Source organism: Oenanthe melanoleuca, linkage group LGE22 (assembly GCF_029582105.1).
Source record: "Oenanthe melanoleuca isolate GR-GAL-2019-014 linkage group LGE22, OMel1.0, whole genome shotgun sequence".
NCBI classification, from domain to species: Eukaryota; Metazoa; Chordata; class Aves; order Passeriformes; family Muscicapidae; genus Oenanthe; species Oenanthe melanoleuca.
Genome location: NC_079363.1, coordinates 2,490,000 through 2,517,677, shown reverse-complemented (window position 1 = coordinate 2,517,677; position 27,678 = coordinate 2,490,000). Strand labels below are relative to the sequence as shown.

General features: G+C 68.8%; 5 protein-coding genes and 1 long non-coding RNA gene across 8 annotated transcripts; 4 read left to right on the top strand and 2 right to left on the bottom strand.

Annotated features, from left to right (window-relative positions):
• The first annotated feature begins 203 nt into the window (after positions 1–203).
• TSPAN31 (tetraspanin 31) lies at positions 204–4,607 on the top strand. Its single transcript, XM_056515130.1, has 6 exons — positions 204–410; positions 2,113–2,280; positions 3,260–3,340; positions 3,769–3,945; positions 4,316–4,438; positions 4,524–4,607. The coding sequence occupies exons 1-6, from the start codon at positions 348–350 to the stop codon at positions 4,596–4,598; spliced, it is 687 nt and encodes a 228-aa protein (XP_056371105.1). The 5' UTR covers positions 204–347; the 3' UTR covers positions 4,599–4,607.
• A 2,222-nt stretch (positions 4,608–6,829) lies between these two features.
• LOC130265843 (25-hydroxyvitamin D-1 alpha hydroxylase, mitochondrial) lies at positions 6,830–11,599 on the bottom strand. The gene is made up of 9 exons (XM_056515157.1): positions 11,360–11,599; positions 10,381–10,571; positions 9,243–9,439; positions 8,680–8,886; positions 8,155–8,312; positions 7,879–8,087; positions 7,401–7,482; positions 7,032–7,301; positions 6,830–6,960 (listed from the first exon to the last, which is right to left on the bottom strand). Exons 1-9 carry the CDS (start codon positions 11,597–11,599, stop codon positions 6,847–6,849), a joined length of 1,668 nt encoding a protein of 555 aa, XP_056371132.1. The 3' UTR covers positions 6,830–6,846.
• Positions 11,600–12,886: 1,287 nt separating this feature from the next.
• METTL1 (methyltransferase 1, tRNA methylguanosine) lies at positions 12,887–16,982 on the bottom strand. The gene is made up of 6 exons (XM_056515129.1): positions 16,856–16,982; positions 15,424–15,554; positions 14,481–14,665; positions 14,143–14,256; positions 13,453–13,554; positions 12,887–13,072 (listed from the first exon to the last, which is right to left on the bottom strand). Exons 1-6 carry the CDS (start codon positions 16,951–16,953, stop codon positions 12,914–12,916), a joined length of 789 nt encoding a protein of 262 aa, XP_056371104.1. The 5' UTR covers positions 16,954–16,982; the 3' UTR covers positions 12,887–12,913.
• Positions 16,983–19,459: 2,477 nt separating this feature from the next.
• EEF1AKMT3 (EEF1A lysine methyltransferase 3) lies at positions 19,460–21,867 on the top strand. Its single transcript, XM_056515124.1, has 3 exons — positions 19,460–19,878; positions 20,256–20,367; positions 21,405–21,867. Exons 1-3 carry the CDS (start codon positions 19,522–19,524, stop codon positions 21,827–21,829), a joined length of 894 nt encoding a protein of 297 aa, XP_056371099.1. The 5' UTR covers positions 19,460–19,521; the 3' UTR covers positions 21,830–21,867.
• Positions 21,868–22,560: 693 nt separating this feature from the next.
• Positions 22,561–25,679, top strand: TSFM (Ts translation elongation factor, mitochondrial). Of its 3 annotated transcripts, XM_056515121.1 has the most exons (6): positions 22,561–22,658; positions 23,438–23,572; positions 24,036–24,164; positions 24,249–24,356; positions 24,652–24,736; positions 25,222–25,679. In XM_056515121.1, the coding sequence occupies exons 1-6, from the start codon at positions 22,617–22,619 to the stop codon at positions 25,650–25,652; spliced, it is 930 nt and encodes a 309-aa protein (XP_056371096.1). In that variant the 5' UTR covers positions 22,561–22,616; the 3' UTR covers positions 25,653–25,679. The 3 variants fall into 3 exon arrangements, with proteins under 3 accessions (XP_056371096.1, XP_056371097.1, XP_056371098.1); XM_056515122.1 differs by lacking the exon at positions 24,036–24,164; XM_056515123.1 differs by lacking the exon at positions 23,438–23,572 and having other exon boundaries at positions 22,571–22,658.
• LOC130265820 (uncharacterized) lies at positions 24,895–25,069 on the top strand. The gene is made up of 2 exons (XR_008842683.1): positions 24,895–24,967; positions 25,021–25,069. It is a non-coding gene; the product is annotated as an uncharacterized LOC130265820 (long non-coding RNA).
• Positions 25,680–27,678: the final 1,999 nt, after the last annotated feature.

The window sequence follows — 27,678 nt, the reverse complement described above, 5'->3', positions numbered from 1 at the left end:
AGACGCTCACGGAAGCCCCGCCCCTTCCCAGGAAGCCCCGCCCCGTCACGGCAGCGCCGTGCGCATGCGCAGTACTGAGAGCGTTCGTAGGGCTGCAGGCGTGGCTGTGCCCAAATAAGGAGAAGAGGCGGGGCTTAGAGCAGGGCGGTGGGCGGGGCCATGGGACGCGCAGGGGTGGGCGGGGCTCAGGCGCTGCGCATGCGCAGTGCGGGCGGGCGCGCGGGGCGCGGGGCCGCGGTTTAAAGGGGCCGCAGCGCGGGGACCCCGGAACCCCCCGGTTGCCCCCGGGACCCCCCGGGACCCCCCGCGACACCCCCCGGGACCCCCGGGACACCCCCGGCCCCAGCATGGTCTGCGGAGGCTTCGCCTGCTCGCGCAACGCGCTCTGCGCGCTCAACGTGGTTTATGTGGTGAGCGGGGGGCGTGAGGGGAGTGGGGACCCCTCACCCTGTGCGGGGCTGGGGAGGGGCTGCGGGGTCAGCGGGAAGGGCAGGGAGGGGCCTGGGGGGGTCTGGAAGGCGAGGGGACCCCTCCCAATTTGGGGTGTGGGCTGCTGGGGGGTTTCCCCTGTGGGGAGTTTGGGGGTTCACAAATATTGGGGGCCCCGGTCTGGGCGTGGCGCTCTGGGACAGGGAGGGGTCACCCCAAAACCACAGGAGGGGTCAGAGGTCAAATCCCCCCCCCCCCAAACCCGCAGAACCGGGGGCGAAATTCCTGAGGGGGAGGCACCCCGCAATGACCCCCCAAAATCCTCCTGGGGTCATGAGGGGTGGTACAGCCCCGGTGCTGGGGGGGGTCGGGGTCCCGGTGGTTCTGGGGGGTCCCGCTGGGGTTCGGGGGTCCCGGTGCTGGGGGGGGTTCCGTGGTTCTGGGAGGGTTCGGTGGTTTTGGGGATTTGAGGGTCCCGGTGGTTCTGTGGGGGCTTCGAGGGTCCCGGTGCTGGGGGGGATTCGGGGGTTCTGGGGGAGTCCGGGGGTCCCGGGTGGGTTCAGGGGTCCCGGTGGTTTCGGGGTCCCGGTGGGTTCAGGGGTCCCGATGTGTTTCGGGGGTCCCTGACACCCTGTCCGCAGCTGGTGGGGGTCCTGCTGGTGGGTGGGTCCCGGTGTGTTTCGGGGTTCAGGGGTCCCGGTGTGTTTCGGGGTCCCGGGTGGGTTCAGGGGTCCCGGTGGGTTCGGGGTCCCGCTGGTGGGTGGGTCCCGGTGTGTTTCGGGGTTCAGGGGTCCCGGTGGGCTGTGTCCCGGGGGTCCCGGTGCCCCTGACAACTTGTCCCCAGTTGGTGGGCGTGCTGCTGGGGGGAGTCCCGGGGGTCCCGGTGGGTTCAGGGGTCCCGTTGGGCTGTGTTTCGGGGTCCCGGTGTGTTTCGGGGTCCCGGTGTTCCCGGTGCCCCTGACCCCCTGTCGCAGCTGGTGGGGGTGCTGCTGGTGGGTGGTCCCGGTGGGTTCAGGGGTCCCGGTGGTTTCGGGGGTCCCCGTGTGTTTCGGGGTCCCTGACGCTCTGTCGCAGCTGGTGGGGGTGCTGCTGGTGGGTGGTCCCGGTGGTTTCGGGGGTCCCGGTGTGTTTCGGGGTTCAGGGGTCCCGGTGGGCTGTGTTTCGGTGGTCCCGGTGTTTCGGGGTCCCTGACGCTCTGTCCCAGCTGGTGGGGGTGCTGCTGGTGGGTGGGTCCCGGTGGGTTCAGGGGTCCCGGTGGTTTCGGGGTCCCGGTGTGTTTCGGGGTCCCGGTGGGTTCAGGGGTCCCGGTGGTTTCGGGGTCCCGGTGGGTTCAGGGGTCCCGGTGGTTTCGGGGGTCCCGGTGTGTTTCGGGGTCCCTGACGCCGTGTCGCAGCTGGTGGGGGTGCTGCTGGTGGGTGGTCCCGGTGGGTTCAGGGGTCCCGGTGGTTTCGGGGGTCCCGGTGTTCCCGGTGCCCCTGATGCCCTGTCCCAGCTGGTGGGGGTGCTGCTGGTGGGTTCAGGTGTCCCGGTGGGTTGTGTTTTGGGGGTCCCGGTGGTTTCGGGGTCCCGGTGTGTTTCGGGGTCCCTGACGCCCTGTCGCAGCTGGTGGGGGTGCTGCTGGTGGGTGGTCCCGGTGGGTTCAGGGGTCCCGGTGGTCCCGGTGCCCCTGACGCCCTGTCGCAGCTGGTGGGGGTGCTGCTGGTGGCCGTGGCGGGCTGGGCCCGCGGGCTCGCCGTGGGCTCGGGGCCGCCGCTGCTCGGCGGGGCCGCCGCCGTCGGGGCGCTGCTGCTGCTGATCGCCGCGCTCGGGCTGCTCGGCGCCCTGCGGCACCACCAGGTGCTGCTGTTCTTCGTATCCTGCCGGCGGCGGGGCCCGCGGGGACCCCCACCCTCCCGGGACCCCGAAATCACCCCGGGTGTCCCTGGCAGTGTCCCCCAGACCCTCCTGGGACCCCGAAATCACCCCGGGTGTCCCTGGCAGTGTCCCCCAGACCCTCCCGGGACCCCGAAATCACCCCGGGTGTCCCTGGCAGTGTCCCCAAGCTGCTCCTGGGGTCCCCAAAACCCCCTGGGTGTCCCTGGCAGTGTCCCCAAGTTCCACCTGGGATCCCCAAAATCACCCCGGGTGTCCCTGCCAGTGTCCCCAGGCTCCACCTGGGATCCCCAAAATCAACCCGGGTGTCCCTGGCAGTGTCCCCAAGTTCCTTCATGAGCCCCCAGCCCCTCCTGGGATCTCCAAAATCCTCCTGGGTGTCCCTGGCGGTGTCCCCAAGTTCCTTCTGGGATCCCCAAAATCCCCTAGAGGTCCCTGGCAGTGTCCCCAGTCCCCTTTATGAGCTCCCAGCCCCTCCTGGGGTCCCCAAAATCCCCCCGGGTGTCCCTGGCAGTGTCCCCAGGCTCCACCTGGGGTCCCCAAAATCCCCCCGGGTGTCCCTGCCAGTGTCCCCCAGCCCCTCCCAGTATCCCCAAAACCCCCTGAAGGTCCCTGAGAGTGTCCCCAAGTTGCTCCTGGGATCCCCAAAATCCCCTGGCACCCCTGGCAGTGTCCCCAAGCCCTTCTCAGGGTCCCCAAAAAACCTCCCTGGGTGTCCCTAACCCCCCTCCCCTGTGTCCCCAAACCCCCACCCCAATGTCCCAACCCTTCAGACCGTTTGGGGGGGCTCCCCCTGCCCAGGGTCCCCAAAACCTACACGGGGTCTGGCAGTGGGGAGGTCCTGGAGGGGATTTTGGGGGGTCCCAGGGATATTTTGGGGGGGTCCCAGGGATATTTTTGGGGGTCCCAGGGGTATTTGGGGGGGTCTCTGTGTGTGTGTGGCCCTTGACCCCCCCAGTACGTGCTGATCCTGGGCCTGGTGTTCCTGTGCCAGCTGGGCGTGTCCTGTGCCTGCCTCGCCCTGGGCCGGGGGGCTCAGGTGGGTACCCCAAAACCCCAGGGGCACCCCAATTCCCCGAGGGGCTCCCCCTCCAAACCCTGACCAGCTCAGGTGGGTCACACCCCCTGGAGACCCCCCCAGAACACCCCCACCCCACCCAGGACACCCTCGGGGACCCCAAAACCCATCCCACAATCCCGGGGTGCACAGGGGAACCCCCACACCCCAAAATCCTTGGGAAGGGGTGCTGGGATCCCCCAGCCCCGGGAGGGGCACTGAGGGGTTTGGGGGGTCCTGGGGGGCACTGAGGGGTTTGGGGGGGCCCTGGGGGGCACTGAAGGGTTTGGGGGGTCGTGGGGGGCACTGAGGGGTTTGGGGGGGCCCTGGGGGGCACTGAGGGGTTTGGGGGGTCCTGGGGGGCACTGAAGGGTTTGGGGGGGCCCTGACCCATTTTTGGGGTCCCCCAGGAGCGGCTGCTGCAGTCGGCCTGGCCCCTGCTGAGCGGGGGGGCGCGGGGGGAGCTGCAGCGCCGGCTGGGCTGCTGCGGTTTGGGGGGGCCCCCCGGGACCCCCCCTCCTGCCAGCGCCCCCACAGTGAGCCAGCCCGGGATGGAGCCCCCCTGGGAGCCCCAAAACTGCCCTGCTGTGAGTGGGGGGCTGGGGAGGGGAGACTGGGGGGGGCTGGGGAGGGGAAACTGGGGGGGCTGGGGAGGGGAAACTGGGGGGGTTTAGGGGTAATTAGGGAAAATTGGGGGGGTTTGGGGTGATTGGGGGGTTTGGGGAGGGGGTTTAGGGGTGATTTGGAACTGGGGGGGGGGGGTTTGAAGGCTCCTCCTGGGGGTATTTTGGGGAGCCACAGGGAATTTGGGGACCCCCCCCCGGGAGGGGCTGGAGGGGACCCTGGGGTGGGATTTTCGGGGGGAAATGGAATTTGGGGACCCCCTGGATGTGCTGGGGCGATGTGGGGGTGTGAGGGGTGTTGGGGACCCCCCCTGACCCCCCCATTTCCCCCCAGAGGTGCCAGTTCCCCCCGGGGGGAGCCCCCCCGTGCCCCCCCTGCGCCCCCCAACTGCTGCAGCACTCGGACCAGGCCCTCAAGATTTTGGGGGGGGTCGGGCTGTTCTTCAGCTTCACCGAGGTACGGGGGGGGTGTGGGGGGCCGGGGGGGGGTCTCAGGGCTTTGGGGGGGCCCTGCAGCGCCCCCAACCCCCCGTTTGTTGCAGGTTTTGGGGGTCTGGCTCGCGCTGCGCTTCCGGAACCAGCGGGACCCCCGCGCCAACCCCGGCGCCTTCCTGTAGGGGGGGTCCGGGGGGTCCGGGGGGGCCCGGGGGGGTCCGGGGGGTCTGGGGGGTCCGGGGGGGCCTGAACCCCCAAATGCTGATCAGCTGCTGCCCACAGCCGCATGAAGCACTGGGGATGCACCCCGAGTTTTGGGGTGACCCCCCCCACAAACCATGGGGTTAACGCCTCCAAAATTATGGGGTGACCCCCCCCAAAACCATGGGGTGACCCCCCCCACATAAAACCTTGGGGTGACCCCCCCCACCTCACAGCAGGAGGGGCCTGGGGCCGTTCCCCCCCCCCCCCCACCCATCTCACCCAAACTGGTTTGTACTGGTCATTCCCCTCCCCCCCGGGGGGGCTCATGGTCACCCCCACACAGGGCAGGACCCCCCCCCCACACAGTGACCCCCCCGTGGGCATTGGGGGTCACAACCCCCCCAAATCCAGCAGGGCTCCCCCTCCCAGCACCCCTAAACTGGTCTGTACTGGTTTGCACCGTGCCTGGCACCAGTGACCCCCCAGACCCGATGGGGGGGGACACCCCCCCCTGCTGCCACCACGGGGGGGTCACTGTGCCCCCCAATAAACGACACTGACCAAGGCTCGGCTCATTTTGGGGTGCAGCGACCCCCAGGGACACAAACTGGGGGGGCTCTGCAGAGAAATGGGGAGGGGTCCCCCAAATCCAGTCAGGGACCCCCAAATCCAGTCAAGGACCCCCCCAACCCGGCCAGGGTCCCCTAAATCCAGTCAGGGACCCCCCAGATCCAGGCCTGGTGTCCCGGGGGGGTTCAGGGTGTGTTCAGTACCGGTGGGGCTGTTTTGGGGTGTCCCATCCTGTCCCCCCCAGGTGTCCCCAGGTGTCCCCAGGTGTCCCCAGCTGTCCCCCTCCCGAATCCCCTCCCCCTCCCGCCCAGCTGTCCCGCTGTCAGTGGGACGGGGTGTCCCTGCGGGGGGAGGGGCTGTCCCCGCCCGGTCACCGCGCTCGGCTGCCCCGGGGTCCCCGCGAGGGTCCAGAGTCCCCGTGCTGACGTCAGCCCCTCCCCCACCTGCGACATTGCCCCCCCCCCCCCCCCATGGGCGGCACCGACAGGGTTAAACCCCACCCCCACCCGTTGTGGGGTGACCCCAACACCCCCCACGGGCATCGTGGGGTCCCCCCGGCCCCCCCCCCCGGGCAGGTCCCACCCGGGGGGAGGGGCAGGTGAGAGCGGAGCTCGGGCAGCGCCAAAATCCCAAAATCGTTTATTGGGCAATAAATAAACCCAAACCCTGCAGGGCGGGGACAGCTCGGTCCCCAAGGAGTCACGGCCACCAGCAGGGCTGGGGACACCGGGGCTGGGGACACCAGGGATGGGGACACCTGGGCTGGGGACACCAGGGCTTGGGGACACCAGGGATGGGGACACCTGGGGCTGGGGACACCAGGGGATGGGGACACCAGGGATGGGGACACCAGGGCTTGGGGACACCAGGGCTGGGGACACCAGGAATGGGGACACCAGGGCTGGGGACACCAGGGATGGGGACACCAGGGGCTGGGGACACCAGGGCTTGGGGACACCAGGGCTGGGGACACCTGGGCTGGGGACACCAGGGGCTGGGGACACCAGGGATGGGGACACCAGGGGCTGGGGACACCTGGGGCTGGGGACACCTGGGCTTGGGGACACTCGGGGTCAAGGCCAGCACAGGGTCTGTGACACTGCCGGGTCAGGGCTGGGGCTGCCACCACCTCCAGTGTCACTGTGGGGTCAGGGCCAGTTCTGGGGTCGGGGTCACCACAAGGTCCAGTGATGATATTGGGGACACTGCGGTGTCAAGGCCACCACCGGGGTCAAGGTCTCCTGAGTGTCCCCACTGTCCCCACTGTCCCCAGTGTCCCCAGTGTCCCCAGTATCCCCACTGTCCCCAGTGTCCCCAGTATCCCCATGTCCCCAGTGTCCCCAAGTCCGCTCACCCGCTGTCCCCAGTGTCCCCAGTGTCCCCAGTGTCCCCCTGTCCCCAGTATCCCCAGTATCCCCGCTGTCCCGCTGTCCCCATGTCCCGCTGTCCCGCTGTCCCGCTGTCCCCCTGTCCCGCTGTCCCTGCTGTCCCCAGTGTCCCCGTCCCCGCTGTCCCGCTGTCCCCAGTGTCCCCAGTGTCCCCAGTGTCCCTGCTGTCCCCGCTGTCCCCAGGGGCCCCGCTGTCCCCATTGTCCCGCTGTCCCGCTGTCCCCCTGTCCCGCTGTCCCGCTGTCCCCGCTGTCCCCCTGTCCCGCTGTCACCGCCGCAGGAAGCGCAGGCTGATGGGGGCTCCGGGGGCCAGCAGCGTGCGGGTCATGGGGCGCACCCGGCCCCCCCCGGGCTCTGGGCGCACCTCGAAGCGCAGCAGGATCTGGGGGAGCAGGGACGGGTGAGTGACACCGCGGGGACACGGGGGGGACACGGGGACAGGGTGACACCCACCTGTGCCAGCGCCATGTGCAGCTGCAGCTCGGCCAAGCGGCGCCCGACGCAGCTGCGCGGGCCGAGGCCGAAGGGCAGCGAGGCAAAGGGGTGCCTGGGGCTGTCCCCAGGGCTGTCCCCAGCGGTGTCCCCAGGGCTGTCCCCAGCTGTGTCCCCAGCGGTGTCCCCGCTGTCCCTGGGCCGCAGCCAGCGCTCGGGGCGGAACGCGTCGGGCGCGGGGAAGGAGCGGCTGTCGCGGGACGTGGCGTAGTGGCACAGGGTGATGAGGGTCTGCGGGGACACGGGGGTCGTGGGGACGCCCTGGGGACGCCCTGGGGACACCCTGGGGACAATGGCACCCCCGGGGTGTGGGGTGTCCCCCCCGCTCACCTGGCGTGGCACCAGGTAGTCGCCGACGCGGATGTCGCAGTTGGAGACGACGCGGGCGTTGGCCGGGATGACGGGGTACAGCCTGAGGGGACAGCGTGTCACCTGCTGTCCTCATCCTGTCCTTGCCTCCATCCTCATCCTTGTCTTCATCCCTTCCTTGTCCCATCCTCATCCTCCTTCCCATCTTCCTGCTTGTCCCCATCCCTGTCCTGTCCCTGTCCCCATTTTACCCCCAATCTTATCCTATCTCCATCCCCATCCCTGTCCCCATCCCTGTCCCCGTCTTTATCCACATCCCTGTCCCTGTTCCCATTCCCGTGTCCCTCACCCCGTCCCCATGTCCCTGTCTGTGTCCCCATCCCGGTGTCCCTCCTGTCCCCATGTCCCTCTCCCCCTCTCCCATGTCCCACGTTCCCCATTCCGTCCTTTCCGTGTCCCCTCCCTGTCGCTGTGTCCCCGCGCCCCGTGTCGCTGTCACCTGAGGGTTTCCTTCACCACGGCGCGCAGCAGTGGCAGCCGCGCCAGGGCCGTGGCGGTGGCAGCGGCGGTGGCGCTGCCGGTGGTGGCGCTGTCACCGCCGCTGTCCCTGCTGGTGGCGGTGGCGGCCACCAGCTCTCGGTGCAGGGCCGCCTGTGCCCCCGGGTTCCGTGCCAGCTCGTACAGGCTCCAGGCCAGCGTGCTGGCCACCTGGGGACACGGGGACATCAGCGGGACCCACGGTGGCAGCGGGGACATCCCGGTGTCACCCCCTCACCGTGTCCACCCCGGCCAGCAGCAGCTCGGTGACGTTCCCGTAGATGCTGCTGGCGGGGACGCGCTCCCGGGCCAGCAGGTCGGTGACACACGTGTCCCCCTCGGCCAGCGGCCCCCGCGCGGCCACCGCGGCCACGCGCCGGTCCACGTGTCCCTTGGCTGGGGACAACAACACCCCGTCAGTGCCACCGCGGCCAGGCTTTGTCACTTGGCTGGGGACCACGCCCTGTCAGTGTCACCGCAGCCACGCGCCGTCAATGTGTCCCGATGGCGTGGGACTGTCACCACGGGGGTGGGACATCCCTGTGACCCCACGGGATGTCTCTGTGTCCCTTGAATGTCCCCATATCCCTGTGTCCCCTCACCACGTGCGTCCCCGTGGCCTCGGGATGTCCCTGTGTCCCCTCAGCAGAAGGTGAGCAGGAGTGTCCCCAAGGCCGTGGGACATCCCCATGTCCCCGTATGATGTGCTGGTGTCCCCCTTGTTCCCATGGGATGTCCTCACGGTGTCCCCGTGTCCCCTCACCGAAGGCGAAGAGCTGGTCCCACGCGTGGCAGAAGGCGTCCCAGGGCGCAGGGAAGAGGCGCAGGAGGGGACGGGGCAGTGCCATTGTCACCAGCGTCAGTGCCAGCACCGCCCCCACGCAGCGGATCACACCCTCGGTGGCCGCGGTGGCTTCGCCGGCGTCGCCCAGGCAGCCCAGGCGGGAGGAGAACAGCACCCAGGAGATGGCTGGGGGACAGGGGGACATTGGGGACATGGGGACACGGGAGAGACAGAGGGGATGGAGGGACATGGGGACACGGGGACACGGGACAGACAGAGAGGATGGAGGGACATGGGGACACGGGAGAGACAGAGGGGATGGAGGGACATGGGGACATTGGGGACATGGGGACACTGAGGAGAGATCCAAGAGTCCCTGAGGACTCTGAGGGCACAGAAGGGTCCCTGGAGACGGGGGGGACACAGGGAGTCCTGGTGGGGGACCCGGGTGCCCTATGGGGGTCCCGGGGTCCCTTCGGGTGCCCTATGGGGGTCCCGGGGTCCCTTCGGCGCCCTATGGGGGTCCCGGGGTCCCGTCTCACCCTCGAGGCCGAAGCGGTTGAACTCGGTGCCGATGTCGGGCACGATCCCCCGCGGGTGCTGCCGCTGCAGCCGCTGCAGCCGTGCCACCAGCTCGGCCACCGCCGTGGCCACCGGGCCGGCGAAGGTCTCGGCCGCCCCCGGGCGCAGCAGCCCCCGCGCCAGGACCCGCCGGGACCCGCGCCACGCCTCGCCCTCCCTGGGGACAGCGACACGCGTGACGGGCGGCGCGGGGGACAAGGGACACGGCACAGGGCGGGGCACGGGGGGACATGAGGATGTGGGGGGGACACAGAGGACAGAGGGACAGACAGGAGTGAGGACAGAGGACACGGGGGAGGGATGGGGACACGGGTGACATGGGAGGGACATGGAAACACGCGGGAAAAGGGGGACAGGGACACAGGGATGGGGACATGGGTGACATGTAGGGACACGGGGGACAGGGACATGGGTGGAGGACAGGGACGTGGGACACACAGGAACGGAGTGGGGACACAGAGAGGGACAAGGACATGGGGGGACACGGGTGGGGCTGGGGACATGAGGGGTGCCAGGACATGGCAGGGGTCAGGGACAGGGACGTGGGGACACAGGAGACTTGGGTGAGGGGTGGGCACAGGGGAAATGAGGGGCGGGAAATGGGGACATTGGGGACACGGGGGACATTGGGGACACGGTCCCCCCACGGGGCAGTGCCAGGGCCCCCCCAGGTGTGATTGGGGTCACCTGTGACCTGTGAGAGCCGCCGGGTCCCCGCGCCCGTGGCGGGGGCTGCGCTGGGGTTCGGGGTCCCTCCCCCTGCCCACGCGGGGCCGGGCTCCCCCCGGGCAGTTACTCACATCCTGCGTGGGGGTGCGGGGGGCAGGGGGAGGGGGAGGGGGGGCTGAATCACGCCTGAGTCACCCCGGGCCCCCCCGCACCCCACGGGCCCTTCCCGGAACGGGTGTGGGGGAGCCCCGGGGGGACGGACACCCCCAGCTCACGGGGAGCCCCGGGGGTCCCTGTGCGACCCCCCCCCCTCCTCAGTGTGACCCCCCCCAAATCCCACATGCAGCCCCCGACCCAAAGACCCCCCTGGGCACTCCCAGCCCCCCAGTGGGGGTCCCCCCGAGCTCAGCCCCCCAGAACCGCACTCACAGCGTGAGGAGCCCCCCCGGGACCCCCCGCAGGCTCCGGTGCTCCTTCCAGGGGCAGCTGAGGGCGCGGCGGGGCTCGGGCCCCTCCTGCCGCAGCACCTGCGCCACCAGCGCGGGCTCGGCCACGTGCACCGTGAGCACCGGGCCGAACCGAGCCTTCCAGAGCGGCCCGAACCGGGCCCGGCCGTGCACCTGCGGGGACACAGGGGGGGGGTACAGTGACCGGAACCGGGACTGGGAATGGACCGGGGGGGTCACAGTGACCCGAACCGGGACTGGGAATGGACCGGGGGGGTGAGACTGACCCGAACTGGGACTGGGAATGGACCTGGAGGGACACGGGGGGGTGACACCGACCCGAACAGGGACAGGAGGGGTCACACTGACCCGAACAGGGACAGGAGGGGTCACACCGACCCGAACCGGGACCGGGCTGTCATTTTGGGAGGGAGCACAGGGGGTCACACCAGCCCGAACAGGCTCCCCCACTGCCCCGGACTGGGACCAGCACCCAGGCGGGGGGTGAGGGGGGATCGGGGTCAATCCGGGGGTCACAGCGGGAACACGGGGCGGGACGGGAGCGGCTGCAGCACTGCGGGAGGTCCTGGGCCCCTGAGGTCCCGGACCTGCTGTGACCCTTCGGGGTGATCTGGTCACCTGGGGGTGGCCCTGTCCCTGTCCCTCTGTGCCCCCTCGGGGGGTGACCCGGTCCCGCCCCGCCAGCCCCCCCCGAGCCCGTGCCCAGCCCGGGGATCAGAGCGGGGTCCCAGAACCATCCCCACAATCCTGGGGACAGTTTGGGGTCTCCCAGCCCCACCCAGCCCGGGGGACAGAGATCGGTGTCCTTCCTGTCCCTTCGGGCGGTGGCACTGTCCCCTCCCAGCCCGGACTGTGACACCCCATCCCCTCCGCGGAGCAGGATCCCCCCGAGCAGGGGCAGAGGGGTCCCCGGGGCTCGCGGTGCCCCCAGCCCCATTTACCTGCATCTCGTGCAGCCTCCGCACGCCCCCCCGGCACAGCAGCTCGAAGATGAAGGCGGCGGAGCTCGGCCCCGGCATCTCGGCCAGACCCCGGAGGCGCGCGGGTTCCGGGGCGCCCCGCGGGGGGTGCGGGGTGCGGGCCGGGGGAGGGGCAGCAGCGGGGGCCGGGGGAGCCCGGGGGACCCCCGGGCCGGGCAGGGAGGGGCCCAGCAGCGCGGGCAGGCGCGGGCGGGGGGACATGGCGAGACACGGGGGGCGCGAGTGGCAGCGGGGGGACACGAGGGGACACGGAGGGGGACACGAGGGGACACGGGGGGATGGCAGCGGTGACAGCGGGGGGTGGGGGCAGGGCCCGGGGGACTCGGGGGGACGCGGGGGGGCGGCGGGACCGAGCCGGGACTGCGGGGGGGGCCCCGGGCCGGGGCTTTATACCGCCCACGTGCAGCCGGGCAGGCCCCGCCCCCTCGGCCGGAGCCACGCCCACACCAGCATTAACCCCGCCCCGCAGCGCCAAACTGGGAAACAAGCCCCGCCCCCAGCCCTGAGCCCCGCCCACACCCGCCCCCTCATTTGCATAGCGGGGCCCTCGGGCCAATCAGCGCGCGGCGCGCTCGGCGCCGCGGCCACGCCCCCAGGGCGCGCACACGCCGGGGCAGAACCGGGGGCGCGCACGGCCCCGAACCCCAAACCCCCGGTGAAGCCCTCGACACCCCAAATCCCCAGTGACACCCCCAGCACCCCAAACCCCCGGTGACACACGGACCCCAGCACCCCCAAACCGGCCCACGGGGGGATATTCCGGGAGGAATTGGGGGGTGCGTGTCCCCACGGTGGCACCCAGTGAGCCCCGCTCCCAGTTCCACCAGTGGCCCCAGTCCCGCGGGCAGCCCGGGTCCCTTTGGGGGGGCACGGGGGGGACACACGGCTGCCCCCCGCCCCCTCCCCAGTCCCGGGAATTTCCGCCTTGCGCCACCGGGCGGGGCCGCGGAAAGCCCCGGGGTGCTGGGGGCGTCACTGTCCCACCCGGGGGTGTCACTGTCCCAATCCGGGGGTGTCACTGTCCCCACCCCGGGGGCGTCACTGTCCCCTCCGGGAGTGTCACTGTCCCACCCGGGGGTGTCACTGTCCCAATCCGGGGGCGTCACTGTCCCACCCCGGGAGTGTCACTGTCCCACCCCGGGGGTGTCACTGTCCCACCGGGGGGCGTCACTGTCCCAGTCCGGGGGTGTCACTGTCCCACGCGGGGGTATCACTGTCCCCTCCGGGAGTGTCACTGTCCCACCCGGGGGTGTCACTGTCCCATCCCGGGGGTGTCACTGTCCCACCCGGGGGTGTCACTGTCCCAATCCGGGGGTGTCACTGTCCCCCTCCCGGAGGGTGTCACTGTCCCAATCCGGGGGTGTCACTGTCCCCATCCCGGGGGTTTCTGCGATGGGGAAACTGAGGCAGGAACCGGCTCCAACCTCCTGATTTTGGGGGGGAAGAGGATGGGGGACACTGCACAGAGCGGGCTTGGGGACACTCGGGGACACTTGGGGACACTTGGGGACTTTATTAAAAACGGGGCTGTGTGAGGGGGGGGTCCGGCCCGTCCCCCGCGGGGGGGTCGGGGCGGCGGCGGAACACGGCGCTGCAGGGGGGGCGCCCCGCCCGCCGCGCCCTCTGTCCCTCCTCGGTCACCGACGGCAGCAGCGCCACCAGCGGGTCCGCGGCCTGCGGGGGGCACCGGCGACACCCGCGGGGACATCAGCGCGGTGACACCGGTGAGTCCCAAACTGCCCCTCCGGGAACGGCCCAGTGCGCCCCAGTGCCACCCCAGAACCCCCAGGGGGTCACCCAGTATCCCCCAGTATCCCCCAGTGCCCCCCAGTATCCCCCAGTATCCCCAGTGCCCAGTGCCCCCCAGTATCCCCCATTAACCCCAGTTCCCCCCAGTATCCCCAGTGCCCCCCCAGTATCCCCCAGTGCCCCCCAGTATCCCCCAGTAACCCCAGTGCCCCCCCCAGTTCCCCCATCCATTCTTGAACCCCCAGTTGACCCCCAGTGCTCCCCCACACTCCCAGTGCCCCCCAGTTCCCCCCAGTTGCTCTCACCATCTGGGCAGGGGGCAGGGGCTCAAACAGGGGGTGCTCCCCAAAATGCTTCAGCATCCATTGGTGCAGCTCAGGCACGTCTGTCACCGTGTACACCAGGCCCTGGGCACCCCAAAAACAGCGTGACGCCCCAAAAACACTCTGACACCCAAAAACAGCGTGAACGACCCAAAAACACTGACACCCCAAAACACCCTGACACCCCAAAAACAGCGTGAAACCCCAAAAACACCATGACACCCCAACCCCCCTATGTGCACCAGACACCCCAAAAACAGTGAGACATCCCAAAAACACTGCGTGCACCAGGCACCCCTAAAAAACCCTGACACCCCAAAACCAGCATGACACCCCAAAAACACCCTGACACCTCAAAAACATCCTGACACCCCAAAAACACCCTGACACCCCAACCCCCCCGAGTGCACCAAGCCCAGGGGAACTTCAAAATCAGGGACACCCCAAAACCTGCCACTCCCAGAAACGCTGGACCCCCATCCCCCCAACAATCCCGAGGAGTTCTGAGATCCCTGGGGCTGCTGGGGAGGGTTGGGGGAATTGGGGACCCCTGGGGGGCACGGGGGCCTCCCCCACGAGCACAACACGGGGTGTGGGGGCAGCCCGGGGGTGTCAGGGGTTCTGGGGGGGGTCAGGAGGTTTTTGGGGGGTCAGGAGGTGCTGGGGGCTCACCCCGGGGCGCAGCACGTAGCCGTACTCTGCCAGCATGGCCGGGCTGATGATCCTCCACTTGTGCTTGGTGCGCTTGAAATGGGGGTCAGGGAACAGGAAAAACAGCTTGGAGAGCTGGGGGGGCAACGGGGGGGTCAGGGGGGCAGCGCCCCACCCTGCCAGACCCCCAGACCCCACTGCTGGGGGGGCTGGGGGGTCCCAGGGGGAGGGGCTGCTCAGTGGGTGAGGCATTTTAGGGGGAAGGAGGAGGGGCTCGGTTTGGGGGGGTCTCGGTTTGGGGGGGGCTCGGGGCGGGATCAGAGGACACAGAGTTGCTGTGGGGGTCCCGGGGGTCCCACCTGCGCCCGGCAGAAGAAGTGCGGCAGGTGTTTCATGGCGTTGCCCCGCACACACGCCACGTTGCCGAAGCGCCCGGGCTGCGCCGCCCGCAGCGCCCGGATCCGCGCCCGGGTGAACGCGGCCACCTTCCCCCGCAGCTCCAGCCCCAGCGCCAGCGACTGCGGGAAGCGCTCGGCCAGCGCCACTGCGGGCGGCGGCCGGAGACCCCCGGTCAGGGACCCCCGGTCAGTGACACCCGGTCAGTGACACCCGGTCAGGGACACCCGGTCAGAGACCCCCGGTCAGAGACCCCCGGTCAGGGACCCCCGGTCAGGGACCCCCGGTCAGAGACCCCCGGGGGCCAGAGACCCCCGGTCAGAGCTTCGGTCAGAGACCCCCGGTCAGGGACCCCCGGTCAGGGACCCCCGGTCAGAGACCCCCGGGGGCCAGAGACCCCCGGTCAGAGACCCCCGGTCAGAGACCCCCGGGGGCCAGAGACCCCCGGTCAGAGCTTCGGTCAGAGACCCCCGGTCAGGGACCCCCGGTCAGAGACCCCCGGTCAGAGCCCCCCCGATCAGAGCCCCCCCGGTCAGAGACCCCCGGTCAGAGCCCCCCCGATCAGAGACCCCCGGTCAGAGACCCCCGGTCAGAGCCCCCCGGTCAGAGATCCCCGGTCAGAGCCCCCCCGGTCAGAGACCCCCGGTCAGAGCTTCGGTCAGAGACCCCCGGTCAGAGACCCCCCGATCAGAGACCCCCGGTCAGAGCCCCGCCGGTCAGATCCCCCTGGGGGCCAGAGACCTCCCCAGCCGGTCAGAGCCCCCCCCCCCCCGGTCAGAGCCCTCCCCCCCCCGGTTACAGCCCCCCCGGTCAGAGACCCCCCGGTCAGAGCCCCCACCGCCGGTCAGAGCCCCCCCGGTGGTCAGAGCCCCCCCCCCGCCCGGTTCCCGGTGCCCCCGTGCTCACCCAGCAGCCCCCCGTAGCCGCAGCCAAGGTCTGCGAACTCCACGCGGGCCGGGGGCGCCCCCGGGGGGGCGTCGGGCGGGAAAAACGTCGGGAAGAGCGAGGCCCAGTCCATGTCCTGGGGGCGGGCGGGGCTGCGGTACCGGGGGAGTCAGTGCTCAGAACCCGAGCGGTACCGGGAGTGTCAGTGCCCAGAACCCGAGCGGTACCGGGGGTGTCAGTGCCCGGAACCCGAGCGGTACCGGGGGTGTCAGTGCCCAGAACCCGAGCGGTACCGGGGGTGTCAGTGCCCAGAACCAGAGCGGTACCGGGGGTGTCAGTGCTCAGAACCCGAGCGGTACCGGGGGTGTCAGTGCCCGGAACCCGAGCGGTACCGGGGGTGTCAGTGCCCGGAACCCGAGCGGTACCGGGGGTGTCAGTGCTCAGAACCCGAGCGGTACCGGGGGTGTCAGTGCCCGGAACCCGAGCGGTACCGGGGGTGTCACTGCCCAGAACCCGAGCGGTACCGGGGGTGTCAGTGCCCGGAACCCGAGCGGTACCGGGGGTGTCAGTGCCCCGAACCCGAGCGGTACCGGGGGTGTCACTGCCCAGAACCCGAGCGGTACCGGGGGTGTCAGTGCCCAGAACCCGAGCGGTACCGGGGCTGTCAGTGCCCAGAACCCGAGCGGTACCGGGGGTGTCACTGCCCAGAACCCGAGCGGTACCGGGGGTGTCAGTGCCCGGAACCCGAGCGGTACCGGGGGAGTCAGTGCCCCGAACCCGAGCGGTACCGGGGGTGTCACTGCCCAGAACCCGAGCGGTACCGGGGGTGTCAGTGCTCAGAACCCGAGCGGTACCGGGGGTGTCACTGCCCAGAACCCGAGCGGTACCGGGGGGTGTCAGTGCCCGGAACCCGAGCGGTACCGGGGGGTGTCAGTGCCCGGAACCCGAGCGGTACCGGGGGTGTCAGTGCCCAGAACCCGAGCGGTACCGGGGGTGTCAGTGCCCAGAACCCGAGCGGTACCGGGGGTGTGACTGCCCAGAACCCGAGCGGTACCGGGGCTGTGACTGCCCAGAACCCGAGCGGTACCGGGGGTGTCAGTGCCCGGAACCCGAGCGGTACCGGGGCTGTCACTGCCCAGAACCCGAGCGGTACCGGGGGATGTCAGTGCCCGGAACCCGAGCGGTACCGGGGGTGTCACTGCCCGGAACCCGAGCGGTACCGGGGCTGGGGCCGCCTCACCGGGGAGGGGGCACGGGGGAGAGGCAGGGGCGGGGGGCGGTCGGTGACACCGGGAGGGGATGGGGAAGGACCGGGACCCAGCCGGGCTGTTCCAGGTTACCGGCGGTGCCACACGGGGCCACGCCGCGGTCCCGGCCCGGCTGTTCCCGGTGTTTCGGGCTGTTCCCGGCTGTTCCCGGTGTTCCCGGTGTTCCCGGCTGTTCCCGCACTCACTAGCGCAGGGTGTGATCGGCCAGCGGGTTCGAGTGCGCTCGCTGTCGGTAGAAGCGCTTCTGGGGCGGCAGCGCCGCCTCCTCCTCCTCCGCCGCCATGGCAGCGCCGCGCGGCGCGGGACAGTGACGTCACGGCGCGGCGTTGTGACGTCACACGCAGCCTGTCAGCGGGGAGAGCTTCGGCTGCGCCCCCCGAGTTCACAGCGCCCCCTGCAGGCCGAGCGCTGACAGTGCCCCCACTGCTCCCAGCGTCCCTTCCCAGTGCCCCCAGTGACCCCCCAGTGCCCCCAGTACTCCCCAGTGCACCCCAGTGCTCCCAGTGCTGCCAGGGCCCCCCCAGTGCCCCCAGTGCTACGAGTACCCCCAGTATCCCCCAGTCCTCCCAGTCTCCCCAGTGCTCCCAGTTTCCACAGTGCCTACAGCGTCCACAGCGCTCCCAATCCCACCAGTGCTCCCCAGTCTCCCCCATGCCCCGACTTCACTTCTCCTGGAGTCCCCCCGTGTTCCCTGCCCCGCCACAGCCCCTGCCAGTGTCACATCCCCTCGGTGCCCCAGTGTCCCCCAGTTCCCCCAGCGCCCCCAGTTCCTCCGGTGCCCCCACTGCCCTCAGCCTCCACAGTGTCCCCCAATCCCGCAATCCCCCCAGTCCCCCCAGTGCTCCCAGTGCTGCCAATGCTCCCCAGTGCCCCCCAGTGTCCCTTCCCAGTGCCACTAGCGCTACGAATGCCCCCCAGTGCCCCCCAGTCTCCCCAGCGCCCCCAGTTCCTCCTGCCCCCACTGCCCTCAGTCCCCGCAGTGTCCCCCAGTGCCCCCAGTCCCCCCAGTGCTCCCAGCACCCCCAGTGTTCCCAGTTCCGTCCCCCCCTCCGCGGGCTCTTCCCGCTCGGGGCCGTTTGGGGAATTCGGCTGCGGCCAAGCCGGGGGCGATTTCTGGGAAGGTGCCGGGAGGGCCGGGGGGGTTGAGCAATGTGGGGCCAGACCCGCCCGTCCGGCCGGTCCCTCCGGGGCTGCCAGGAACAGAAATGGGAAACAAAATATACAAATTATAATTGAGAAACAAAAGTCTCGGTACTCACCAAAATTTATATTGCTTTATTTTATATAGACAGAGCAAGCAGCACTGGGGAAAACGTGAGGGGTCACAGCCTGACCTTGGTTTGCAGCTCCTTTTTTATAGGATGGTTTTCCTTGTAGTCATCAATAATTGTTATTGTTTTGTTGTAATAATTCTGCAAGGTGAGCAGTGGTGGTCAAAGAAACTTCCAAACTTCGTGGGACAGCTCTTGGGACAATCGGTCATGTAACCATCTGGTTTTGGTGGATAAAAACCAGGAGAAGTGGGAAGGTTGATTTTTAGCGGATAGTTTGTGACTGATCACACAAAGGCAGGAAATCTGATTCTGCAAAAAAACCTTTCAGACCACGGAAAATCCCTTTTTTTTTTTCTTTTACAAACTGCTATACAATATTCAATCTACAAAATTCATAACAGGGAGATTTAATCAGAGTGGGTTTAATCATCTAATTCCCTTTATCCAGCTCCATGTCCTTTTCTTATTTAAAGTATTCCGGTTTATACAAACTCCAGAACTTCTATGATTAACACGAACCATTTGTCAATTATCTCAGGACCGACCCCCCAGGCCGTGCCGCCCCAGCGCTGCCCCGGGGGACACCGGGGCCACCATTAACCCGGTGACGCAGGAGGTGACGCAGCTGCGCGGGGGGTCCCGAGCGGGGCCGGGGGACCGGGGGAGCCGGGGCGGGTTGTTCATTACCGGGGTTCGTTACCGGTTGTTCATTACCGGGGTTCGTTCATTAGCGGTTGTTCATTACCGGGGTTCGTTAGTGGTTGTTCATTACCGGGGTTCGTTCATTAGCGGTTGTTCATTAGGGGTTGTTCATTAGCGGTTGTTCATTACCGGGGTTCGTTACCGGGTGTTCATTAGCGGTTGTTCATTACCGGGGTTCGGTCATTCATTAGCGGTTGTTCATTACCGGGGTTCATTAGCGGTTGTTCATTACCGGGGTTCGTTAGCGGTTGTTCATTACCGGGGTTCGTTAGCGGTTGTTCATTACCCCGCGGAACCCCCCGGTCACCCCCTCGCCCCCCCCGGTGAGCCCGGCTCGGGTGGCACCGGGGACGGTCTGTGACACCGGGATGACACCGGGATGGGGAAGGGGACATCGGGGGACATCGGGGGACATTGAGGGACACTGGGGGACATTGGGGGACACCGGGATGGGGAGGGGACAGGTGAAGGGAGGGCAGGGACCCACCAGGGGACACCGGGATAGAGGGTAGGACACGGGGATGGGGCAGGGGACACCAGGGGACACCGGGGGACACCGGGGGACATTGGGGGACACCGGGATGGGAAAGGGGATATCGGGGGACATCGAAAGACACCGGGGGACATTGGGGGACACCGGGATGGGGAAGGGCACATCGGAGGACACCGGGGGACATTGGGGGACACTGGGAGACATTGAGGGACACGGGGGACACCGAGGGACACTGGGGGACACCGAACCCTCCCCGGGACCGCCGGCGGGGACCGAGCTCGCGCCGTGGGCGGAGCCCCATTACCTGCAGAGGGGGCGTGGCTTAACCGGCATCGGCCAATCAGGCTCTGGGGGCTCGACCCCAGGCCCCGCCCCTTCCACAATGGCAGCGCCGGGGAGCCACGTGGGGACCGGGGGGGGCCGGGAGACGGAGGAGAACGGGGGAGAGGGAGAGGGAGAGGGAGAGGGAGAGGAAGAGGAAGAGGAAGAGGAAGAGGAAGAGGAAGAGGAAGAGGAAGAGGAAGAGGAAGAGGAAGAGGAAGAGGAAGAGGAAGAGGAAGAGGAAGGGGAAGAGGAAGAGGAAGGAGAAGCGGCGCTGCGGGCCGTGTTCCCCCGCGACCCCGCGCTCTTCGCCGAGCTGTTCCCGGAGCGGCGCCGGTTCCGGCTGTGCGGGCGCGTCCTGCGCATCGCCGAGCACCACGGGCCGCGGCTCGGGCCCGCCGGGGCCGTCTGGGAGGCGGTGAGCGGCACCGGGGGGGTACCGGGGACATCCCGGGGGACGGGGAGAGCCGGGGGATCACGGGGATATCGGGACACCGGGAGGGGGGAGGTGACATCCCGGGGGGACACACAGGACATCCCGGGGGTGGCAGGAGGGATGGCCCCAGAGAACGGGGAACACCGGAAGGGTTGGGGGCACCGGGAATGGGCACCCTGAGAAGATGGGGTCACTGTGGGGGGGTGTCCTGGGCATTCCAGGGGGCACGGGGGGGTCACTGGGGGTGGGGATGACCCTGGGGGGCCCTGGGGTTGGGGGGGAAGGGATCCCCTCAGGAGGGCTCCATGGGCTGGATCCCCCCCCAGGGCCGTACCCCAGCCCCCCTTTGTGCCCCCCAGGCCCTGTCCCTGTGCCGGTTCCTGGGCGAGCAGAACCTGGAGCTGGCGGGGCGGCGGGTTCTGGAGCTGGGGGCCGGTACCGGCATCGTGGGAATCTTCGCTGCCATGCTGGGTGAGGGGGGGCACTGGGGGATTTGGGGGAGACACTTAAAGGGCTGCGGGCACCCATGGATTGGGGGGATCCCCATTCCTCTGCCCAGCACAGAACTGGAAACTGGTGCGAGCAGCCCTGCGGTTTATTGGGGTCTGGGGGGCTCCACGAGGGGTTAACCCCCCCTTTTGGGTCCAGCTTTGGGGGGTCGGGGAGGGTTTGGGGAGGTCCAGAGGCGGTGACGTCACTCACTCTGCCTCGGGGTTATTCGGGATGTGCGGGGGGTGTTACTGGGATTTTGGGGTGGTGGGTTAGAGGGAGTAACCCTCATTCTGACTCGGGATTTTGGGGTGACGGATCAGACTGGGGTGACCCTCACTCTGACTCGGGGTTATTCGGGATGTGGAGAGGGTTTATTGGGATTTTGGGGTGATGGTTCAGAGGGAGTGACCCCCACTCTGGCCCGGGTTTTACTGGGATTTTGGGGTGATGGTTTAGAGGGAGTGACCCCCACTCTGCCTCGGGGTTTTACTGGAATTTTGGGGTGATGGTTTAGAGGGAGTGAGCCTCATTTTGACTCGGGGTTTTTCGGGATATGTGAGGAGTTACTGGGATTTTGGGGTGATGGTTTAGAGGGAGTGACCCCCACTCTGGCCCGGGTTTTACTGGAATTTTGGGGTGATGTTTTAGAGGGAGTGACCTTCATTCTGACTCGGAGTTTTACTGGGATTTTTGGGTGATGGTTTAGAGGGAGTGAGCCTCACTCTGCTTCGGGGTTTTACTGGAATTTTGGGGTGATGGTTTAGAAGGAGTGACCCTCACTCTGCCTCGGGGTTTTACTGAGATTTTTGGGGTGATGGTTTAGAAGGAGTGACCCTCACTCTGCCTCGGGGTTTTACTGAGATTTTTGGGGTGATGGTTTAGAAGGAGTGACCCTCACTCTGCCTCGGGGTTTTGGGCTGGTGGGTCAGCCTGGGGTGACCCCCACGGTAACGCCGCGCTCCGGGGGGGCTCCCTGGGGGGCCGCACCCCCTGAGGGCCGCCCTGCGGTGCCGCAGGGGCCGAGGTGACGCTGACGGACCGGCCGCGGGCGCTGCCGCAGCTGCGGGAGAACGCGCGGCGCAACTTCCCGGGCGGCGCGGGGGAGCCGCGGGTGCGGCCGCTGCGCTGGGGGCGCGACCAGCGCCGCTTCGCCCCCGAGTTCCACCTCATCCTGGGCTCCGACATCGTGTACGACCCCCGCGCCTTCGCCCCGCTGCTGGGCACCCTCCGGCACCTGCTGGTGCCCCCGGCCCGGGCGCTGCTCAGCGCCCGCCTGCGCCGCGGCGCCTCCCGCTTCTTCCGCCAGATGTTGCCCCCGTTTTTTGGGGTGCAGCTGCTGCGGCGGGAGCCCGAGGGGGACATCGAGATCTACGCGGTGACCCCGCTGGGTCAGGGGCTGGGGTCTCTTGCGGGGGGCTGGGGGGGTGCGGAGGGGGATTAAATGCGCCCGAGGTTCAGCCGGTGTGTGTGATTTTGGGGTGCTGGGTTGGGGAGTGGGGGGGCTCTGTGGGGGGACTCAGGGAGGGGTTTAGGGGGTTTGGGGAGCTCCAGAGGCGGTGACCCTCGTTCACTCTGGCCCGGGGCTATTCGGGATGTGCGGGGGGGGTTTAATGGGATTTTGGGGTGGGGGGTCAGAGGGAGTGACCCTCATTTTGCCTCGGGGTCAGTCGGGATGTGGAGGGGGGTTACTGGGATTTTGGGGTGGGTTTTGTGAGGGTCGGGGGGGTCAGTGAGGGTCGGGGGGGTTAAGTGGACGTCGGGGGGGGGTCTATGAGGGTCGGGGGGGTCTGTGTGGATCGGGGGGGGTCTATGAGGGTTGGGGGGGTCAGTGAGGGTCGGGGGGGGGGTCTATGAGGGTTGGGGGGGGTCTGTGAGGGTCGGGGGGGGTCAGTGAGGGTCGGGGGGTTGTCTATGAATGCCGGGGGGCTCTGAGGGTCGGGGGTCTCTATGCGGGGCCGGTCAGCGCTGCGGGTGCTCTCTGAGGGCCCAGGGTCTGTAAGTCTCGGGGGTCTCGGGTGCGAGGGCAGTTCCAGCTCCCCCCACACCCCCCCCAAAATTTCCCCCTCCCAAAATTTCCTCCCAGCCAATCCCGCGGCTCCGTCGCGCCCGCCCTGACGTCATAAACGCGCGGCCAAACGCGTGCCCGCGCTTTGACCCTTCCCGGCGCCCGTAGCCGTGACGTCAGGCGGGGCCGTGACGTCAGAGCGGCGCGCCGAGGGCAGGCCGGGATGCAGCGCGCGGCGCTGGGCGCGCTCGGGGGGGCGGCGCGGGTGAGCGGGACCCCCGGGAACCCCCGAGACCCCCTGGGAACACCCGGGACCCCCCCCTAGCCCCTGGGACCCCCCCAGTCCCGGGACCCCCGGGAACCCCCCCAGCCCCGGGAACCCCCCCGGGACCCCCTGGAATTCCCCTCGGGACCCCCCGCCACCGCTCCGCGCTTCCCCCCCCGCTCCGGTTCCACCCCGTGACTCCCCCATGCCGGGACACTGCCGGGACCCCCCATCCCGGGACCCCCCATTCCCATTCCCAGGACCCCCCATTCCCCATCCCGGGCCCCCCATTCCCATTCCCCATTCCCGGGACCCCCATTCCCCATCCCGGACACCCCATTCCCATTCCCCATCCCGGGCCCCCCATTCCCCATCCCGGGACCCCCATTCCCCATCCCGGCCCCCCCATTCCCATTCCCCATCCCGGCCCCCCCCATTCCCATTCCCCATCCCGGGACCCCCATTCCCCATCCCGGCCCCCCCATTCCCATTCCCCATCCCGGGCCCCCCATTCCCATTCCCCATCCCGGGACCCCCATTCCCCATCCCGGGCCCCCCCATTCCCATTCCCCATCCCGGCCCCCCCATTCCCATTCCCCATCCCGGGCCCCCCCATTCCCATTCCCCATCCCGGGCCCCCCCATTCCCATTCCCCATCCCGGGCCCCCCCATTCCCATTCCCCATCCCGGGACCCCCATTCCCCATCCCGGCCCCCCCATTCCCATTCCCCATCCCGGGCCCCCCCGCTCAGCCGGTTCCGTTCCCCCGTTCCCCGCAGGCCGCCCCGCGCCGCTGGTTCAGCGCGGCGCCCCCGGTGCAGCTGCGGGAGCTGCGGGAGCTGCGGGCGCGCACGGGGCAGCCGGTGATGCGCTGCCGGGAGGCGCTGCAGCGGGCGGGGGGCGACCTGCGGCAGGTGCGGGGGTCGGGGGGGGAAGGACCAGGGGGTGACTGGAGGGGGGCAGCGGTGGGAACTGGGGGGGCACAAAACCCGGGGGGAATGAGGAGCTGGGGGAGGGGATGCGGAGCTGGTGAGGGGGGGTCGCAGCGGGATTTTGGAGCAGGTGGGCGGGAGGGGTGCGGGGCTGGGTCTGCTCGGTGTCCCCCCCGTGGGGCCGTGATGGGGACACTGGGATGGCCCTGCCCCCCATTTTACCACCTGATGGGGGCACTGGGATGGCCCTGACCCCCATTTTACCACCTGATGGGGGACACTGGAATGGCCCCGACCCCCCCAGGCCATGGGGCAGTGATGGGGGCACTGGGATGACCCTGCCCCCCATTTGCCCTGCCTGATGGGGACACTGGAATGGCCCCGTCCCCCCCAGGCCATGGGGCAGTGACAGGGACCCCGTCATGACCCTGCCCCGTGTCCCCAGGCCGAGGCGTGGCTCCAGGCCGAGTCCCGCCGCCGGGGCTGGGCCCGCGCTGCCGCCCCCGGGGCTCAGCGGGCCCGGGAGGGGCTCGTGGGGGTCCTGAGCGAGGGCTCGGCCGCCGTCATGGTGGAGGTGAGTGATGGGCTCTGGGGGGACCCCGCATTCCCCGGGGGGGTCTCTGTGTCCCCAGGGTCACTGTGTGTCCCCCCCCCCCAGGTGAACTGTGAGACAGATTTCGTGGCACGGACCCCCGACTTCCAGCAGCTGGTGGAGATGGCGGCCAGGGGGGTCCTGGGGCTCTGCCGGGGGGCCTCGGGCACCAAGGTGGGGCTGGAGGGGGGGGGAGTGGGGGGGTCAGGAGGCAGGGGTGCTTTGGGGTGCAGGGGCAGGGTTTGGGGTGCTGGGGTGCAGGGGCAGGGTTTGGAGGTGCAGGGGTGCTGGGGCAGGGTTTGGGGGTGCAGGGGTGCAGGGGCAGGGTTTGGGGGTGCAGGGGCAGGGTTTGGGGGTGCTGGGGCAGGGTTTGGGGTGCTGGGGCAGGGTTTGGAGGTGCAGGGGCAGGGTTTGGGGTGCTGGGGCAGGGTTTGGGGTGCTGGGGTGCCTCTCTGACCTCTCCCCCCAGCACCTGCTGCGAGAGGATGAACTGGCCCAGCTGCGTGCAGGGGACGGGGGGGACCTGCTGAGTGACCACTTGGCGCTGGCTATGGGTGAGTGGGGACCCCTGGGCCTCTCCCAGTACATCCCAGTCTGCCCAGTGTTCCTCTGAGTCCGTTCAACCTTGTGCCCAGTGTCTCTCACCACTCCCAGTCTGCCCAGTGCCCTTTCTATGCACATCCCAGTTTGCCTCCTTCATCTCCCAAATCCCCTGAACCCCAGTTCCTGGTGATGCCAAATAGCCACCCCAGTGCCCCAAAACCCTGACACACCCAGTGCTCCCAGTGCCCCAAAACCCTGACACACCCAGTGCTCCCAGTGCCCCCAGTGCTCCCAGTGCCCCAAAAACCCGACACACCCAGTGCCCCCAGTGCCCCCACTGCTCCCAGTGCCCCAGTGCCCCCAGTCCCATCCTGGGTGGGCAGAACCCCTGGGCTGGGGTGGGGACTGCCCCAGGAGCGTTTCCCCGGGGCTCAGCCCTGTGTGAGGTCACTCTGTGGTCCCCCCCAGCCCGGCTGTGACCCCGCTGTCCCCGCAGGCCGGCTGGGCGAGCGCCTGGCCCTGCGCCGCGCCGCGTGGCTCCGCGCCCCCGGCGGCTTCGTGGCCACCTACGCCCACGGCTGGGTGCCCCCGGGGCCCCCCGTGGCCATGGGCACCTACGGGGCTCTGGTGGCCTGCGGGGGGCCGGCCCCGGGGCCCCCCCCGCCCGAGCTGCAGGAGCTGGGGCGCAGGGTGGCCCAGCACGTGGTGGGGATGGCCCCCGCCAGCCTGGGCACCCCCGAGGACGAGCTGGGCGGCGACTCGGAGACGCGGCTGCTGGCCCAGGGGTCCCTCCTGGAGCCGGGGGTGCCCCTGGGCCGGTACCTGCGGGAACGGGGGGGGCTGCAGGTCTGGGACTTCCTGCGCTTCCAGTGCGGGGAGGAGCCCCCCCAGGAGCCCCCCCAGGAGCCCCCAGCCCCCCCGGCCTGAGGGGTGCGGCTCAGGGGGTTCAGCCCCCCCCGGTCACAGCACGAGGCTGAATAAAGGTGCAGAAGAACCAGCCCAGGTGTTCTGTTGGGAAGAGAAGGGGGAGCCCAACATCTCCTGCCCTGCCCCTCCCCCAAGGAATGCTCCCCAACCCCCCCCACTGCACCCCCAACTCTCTCTAGACGCCCCCATTCCCCTGCAGGTTTGTAATCCATAGAGAGAGGGGGGCTCACCTGACCCCAAGGAGCAGAACCTGAGTGTGGGGGGACACGAGTCAGGAATGGGGGGCACAGCTGGGATTGTGGGAGCACCCCCACCCCATTCCTGACACCCCCGGAGTGGGTGCTGGGGGGTCACAAGGGACAGGGGGGGGGTGTGACAGAGAGGGGCGAGGGACATGGGGAGGTGGGGACAGGAACAGGTGGGACAGGGACAGGTGGGGACAGGGACAGGTGGCCGCGGGGGGTCAGAAGTGGGGGTGGCAGGAGTTGGGGGGGCCAACACCCACCGAGAGACACCAGCTGCTCCGGTCCCCCCCTCCGTGACGTCACCAGCCGCCTCCCGGGACAAGTAACCGGGAACAGGCCGGGCTGGAACAGCCTATCCTGGATTACTTGAACCGGGCTGCGGCCGCCCAAGCGACTCCCGGTTCCCCCCCCGGGTCCCTCCATCCCCCGCAGGTCGCGCTGTCACCGCCCGTTCACGGAGTCCCCGGGGGAGGGACATCAACAGGAGGGTGACAGCGACCGGGAGGGACACGGGAGGGGGTGGGGGGGACACACGCGCCAGCCCCTCCCGGTGCCCGCCCCTCCCCCCCCCCCCCCCCCCCCGTACCTGCCGCTCCCGCCGCCGTCGGGCCCGGGGGGGGGAGGGGAGGGGCGGGGGAGGGGCGGGGGGGCCGCGCGCGCCCACCGGAGGGACCGGGCCCGCGGCGGTTTCCAGGCGCCCCCGCACCGGGACAGGGGCGTGGCCGCCGCGCGGGGCTCGGTGCGGGCGAGCGGGGGGGCGGGGCCGGGGTGGCCTTGAAACGGGCGGCGGGCGCTGATTGGCTGGAAGGGAAAAGGGGCGGGGCCAGGCCGTGTTTACATCGCGCGGATCGCGGCGAGGGGCGGGGTTTGGCTAAGCCACGCCCCCTGCGCGTAAGGGGCGGAGCTCCTGGCCACGCCCACATGGGTGAAGGGGCGGGGCTCCAACCTCGGCTGCGCTAAATATTGAGAAATTAATTTTATTAAATAAAACGGAAAAATCCCTTTCCCCCTGGATAAATAAATCCTCCAGGATTTATTTGAGGGAACCCCAAATTCCTCCTGTTTCAATCCCCAATTCCTTCTTTTCATCCCATTTCCACCCAATTAATCTCAAATTCCTCGTTTCAACCTTAAATTCTTTTTTTATCCCAGTTCCACCTAATTCACCTCATATTCATACAAATTCCTGTGGTCTCCCCAAAATTCCTAGTTCCCCCCAAAATAAATCCTTCCTGTTTCACCTCAAAACTCCTCCTTTCACCCCAATTTCCTCTTACTTCAGCCAAATTCCTGCGGTTTTTCCTCAGTTTCCCACAAAGGAAGTTGTTTTTTTGGGTTTTGGGTTATTTTTGAAGGAAAATCTGTAGGTGTCCCTTTGGCATCTGGGGCGTTTCATTCCTCACCGATTAACGAGTGAAACTCGTCCCGGGGCGGTGCCAGACCCAGTTCCGGGGATAACTGGGACAAACTGGGACAAACTGGGAATTGGCCGCCTGGACGGGGCCGGGTGTGCCCTGGCGGGGCGGACTGGGAGAGGACTGGGAGTGCTGGGCTGGGAGTCCTGCACTGGGAGCAGACTGGGAGTGGACTGGGAGCAGACTGGGAGGACTGGGACAGGACTGGGAGTGGACAGGACTGGACTGGGAGCAGTCTGGGGGCGGACTGGGACTGGTCGGAACCAGGACTGGACTGGGAGCAGACAGGACTAGACAAGACCGGACTGGAACTGGACTGGGAGTGGACAGGACTGGATTGGGACCGAACTGGGGTGGACTGGGACT